The 3,594-nt window shown below is 60.3% G+C and overlaps 1 protein-coding gene across 1 annotated transcript; it reads right to left on the minus strand.

Annotated features, from left to right (window-relative positions):
• Window positions 1–1,577: 1,577 nt before the first annotated feature.
• Window positions 1,578–3,098, minus strand: MNEG_7868 (stearoyl-CoA desaturase (delta-9desaturase); the record flags this gene model as incomplete). Its single annotated transcript, XM_014043660.1, has 4 exons — window positions 1,578–1,844; window positions 2,126–2,159; window positions 2,365–2,424; window positions 2,710–3,098. The coding sequence occupies 4 exons, from the start codon at window positions 3,096–3,098 to the stop codon at window positions 1,578–1,580; spliced, it is 750 nt and encodes a 249-aa protein (XP_013899114.1).
• Window positions 3,099–3,594: the final 496 nt, after the last annotated feature.

Here is a 3,594-nt window from a genome sequence, read left to right on the forward strand (position 1 = left end):
GGTTGATCCGAACAGAAGGGGGGCTACTGCCTTGCATGCCTTTTTGCCTGTTTCGCGCTTAGCCCGCTTCAGTAAATCACCCCGCGATATCCCAAGCTGGGCCCAGCGCAGGACCGCAGTACATTCGGGTGCGGTCTGCAGGCCCACTTGGGCCAGGATTAGGATTAGCTGGTTCCCTCCAAAGGATTAGGCTGGCCTGCGTCTTGCGCTGCCGCTGCCAAAGCCGCTGCTGCTGCGCCGCTGTTGCAGAGGCTGCTACTGCTTTCGATGTCGTGCTGTTGGCAACAAAAACATAACGCTGCCACTGCCTGGCGCTGTTCGATCCGTGGAACAAATAACAACACCCTTCCTTCCTCCATGCGCCGAGCCCAGCTGTCAGCAGCATTGCGCACACTTGCAGACTGGATGGAGCGATGGACACAGCGGCGGCTGCAACTTGTTTGTTAAACTAAAGATTTAACAAATTCCTCATAGGACTGAGCTGGTGCAGGCACGCGTGGGCTCTCCATCAAACACTCGAAGATCAAGTACGCCTGCGCGGTTATCAAACGCTCTTGATAAGCAGCGCAGTAGATTATGAGGGCGTCGATTGCTTTGGCACAAAAACTACCGTATGCATGTACCGGACACTCGGCAATCGCCAGGCAACCACCACTGGTGCCAACCTTGGTGACACGCGCTCATATGGTGTATATCCTGTGGAAAAGTCCTTTACATCACATATCAGTACCCTTGAAGGCCGTCCAGCCCTTGAGGGCGGATCCCAGATCTGTTTTGCCCCTTGCCCGCCTGCTCGCGGGCCCTACCGGCCTCAATCCGCGTCTGGGAGTCTAACTTGCCTACATTGATTTCTTGTGGGGCTCAGCGGCGCAAGGCAGGGCCCTGCAGCGCCACACTGGAGGTGCAGCATCACTTGCTTCCCTAATTAATGTATAGGATGATAGTTCCAGGGTTTGCCAGTGTGTACACGGTATGCATTTGTACGAGAGTACGTGCAGGTACTCAGATACCGGCTTCACTCACTGTGGTGGGTGCAGTGCCACCTGGTAGATTTGTATTGGCAGGGTTCAAGGGGGCAGCGACAGGGAAAGTGAGGAAAGGATGATCTCAAGGAAGTGACTATGCAGCAGGGAATGCGCCACACTATATCCCAGGCACTGGCCAAAACCAGTCTCACTGAGGAGCAGACGGCAAGGCGGCAGCTGCTTTGCCAGCCTCAATCGACAACACGGACAACAGCTCCTATTATCACGAGGCACAGCCCAAATTGCTGGACTCACCCTTCACCAAACGCCAGCAGGCCAACCCACCTGCGGGGCGCGCGGCAATCACGTGTACAGTCGTCTTGCCGCCCCAACAGGAGCCAGCCGCCGCATCAGGGCCCAACATTGCACACCCCTTCTCTGCATTTTGTAGCATATAAATGAAGACAATCAAGGATTCATGCACCCCACCCAGCACTTCTGCGCCCACCCCCCGCTGCAACTTGCATGATTGAATCCCAGCAGCTCAACACCAGGCCCTGGTGAAGTGCTTCAGGCCCGGAGCCTAAAGCACTCCCCAAAAAACGCTGCTGCTCACCAGTTGTTGCGGCTGCAGTCGCCGCTGTCAAAGGGCTGGTAGCCCCAAGAGTGCGTCGCGCTGTTCACAAACCACGTGATGTGGTACACCCAGCACAGCCGCAGCGCGCCGCCCCACACCACCGCCCCCACGCCGCCCAGCGCGTACAGTGCGGCAAACTGGGCAACGATGTGCCAGGGGTAGGTGGCGCGCAGCCAGCGGTAGTAGGGCTGGGCCTCCATGTCTGACACGTTGGAGCGGTCGCCAGCGCGCTCGTGGGTGACCTGAGGGGGGCGGGGAGGGGGTCGTGGGGAGGGGCTGCAGCTGGCGGGACAGTGATGGTCTCAGGATTGGGCGGGGCCGGGTAGGATGTCGAAATTGGGGTGGTGTCCAAGGGGATCGCAAAATGTTGCCAGAGGTCAGCGTCTGCGAGGGGATGCCACCTCCCTTGCGGTCGTCGGTGGTTTCAAAGGATGCACATGAGTGGTGGTTCAAGCAGCCAAAACCACAGGAGTGTCCTAATCGATGAACTATTGGCCCCCCCTCCCCGAGCGACCCCACACACCTTGTGATCAAACAGCCAGCCCATGTGGGACCACCTGCAGGGCACAGCGACACAGCAACCGCGGTTTTGTGTGGGGGGCCCAGCTGTGTGCACACTCAGGGCTTGGGTAGCGCGGCTGCTGGCGGCGAACGGCGTCAGGGGTCAGCAGTTCTACAACAGCATGCGGACCGCACAGCAGGCAGTCAGCACAGTGGTATGAAACCCAAACGAGAAGGACAGGGTGGAGGCAAGGGTCGCACCAGAAGCCTTCATAGATGGAGTGGGTGTCCAGCGGTGTGTCTGTGTGCAGGTGGTGGTACCTGCGGCAGTGGGGGTGGAGGGGGTGTCTGCGAGCATGTAGATGCATCGAAGCGTCCTTCGAAAGATGGCTTGCGGTATACGCAAGCTGATCGTGCATCCCACGCGCCCTGAGCTGTCAAAAACTATGCCACGCGAATCACCCCCTGCCCCCCGCCGATCAACCCGCCGTGTCTCTGCCCATCGCCGGCATACCTACACCTGGTTGCTCGAACCCCGGCTCCATTGAGCCTGCGACACAAGCAAGAGCAGCCAGCAGTACGTGCGCCCCCTGCCATCCCGCTCACTTGTGGTGTGATACCCACATCATCGGGTCCCCCTGCCCCGACAGCACCCCGCAGTACGCCAGCCCGTACTCCAGCCACTTCGGGGTGACGAACGCCTTGTGGCTGAGCTGGCGGTGGAAGGACAGGGTGATCCCAAGGCAGCCGGTCACGAAGTACAGCCCGAGGAACAGTCCGAGGTTGGCCCAGCTGAACGTGAAGGGCGCCAGGAGGGCCAGGGTGTGGATCAGGCCCATGAAGCCGAGGTAGACGTAATCGTTGGCGTCGTAGGCTCGTCCGAGGAACGAGCGCGTCTTGGGGGTCGCGTAGACCTCGGAAAAGGGGATGCGCTTCGCGCCGGGGACGGCGGCCTGGGCGGCGGGGTCGGGCTTGGTCAACACCTGTGCAACCATGGCAGAAGAGTTTGGGAGGCTTGCTCAGGCTCAGGTGCATAATTTACTCTGTGTGATTGAGGTGAACGGACGGCTGTGCGGGCGCTTCCGGCGGCGCAAGGTGTGGTGCCAGTGGCGCCGGCTGCGGGCAGTTTACGCACTGAATCCTGGAATTCCCATGTGAGAAACACCCCTCTGGATCCCATATTTTCCCCGTCATGACCTGCTTGGGGTTGAGGGGCACGCCAGCCTCGCGGGCGGTGCGGTAGAGGCGGTCGTGTTGCTCGTTGTAGCTGAGGCCGGGCTCGTTGTAGGGGGCGGATGGGGCGTCCACCGAGGCAGCAGCCCTGGAGGTCAGGGTTGGATGAGGGGTCGGCAGTTTTGGGGGGCAGGGGCAAGGAAAACAGGCTGTCAGAGGAGAGAGGCCGTGTGACATCAGCAGGAGTGGGTAGGTGGGCGAATGAGGGAGGCCAAGGGACAACAGGGGGAAGCGCAGCGCTGGGGGCGTCATGCGTTG

The sequence above is a fragment of the Monoraphidium neglectum genome, assembly GCF_000611645.1.
Source record: "Monoraphidium neglectum strain SAG 48.87 unplaced genomic scaffold scaffold01434, whole genome shotgun sequence".
Taxonomy (NCBI): domain Eukaryota; kingdom Viridiplantae; phylum Chlorophyta; class Chlorophyceae; order Sphaeropleales; family Selenastraceae; genus Monoraphidium; species Monoraphidium neglectum.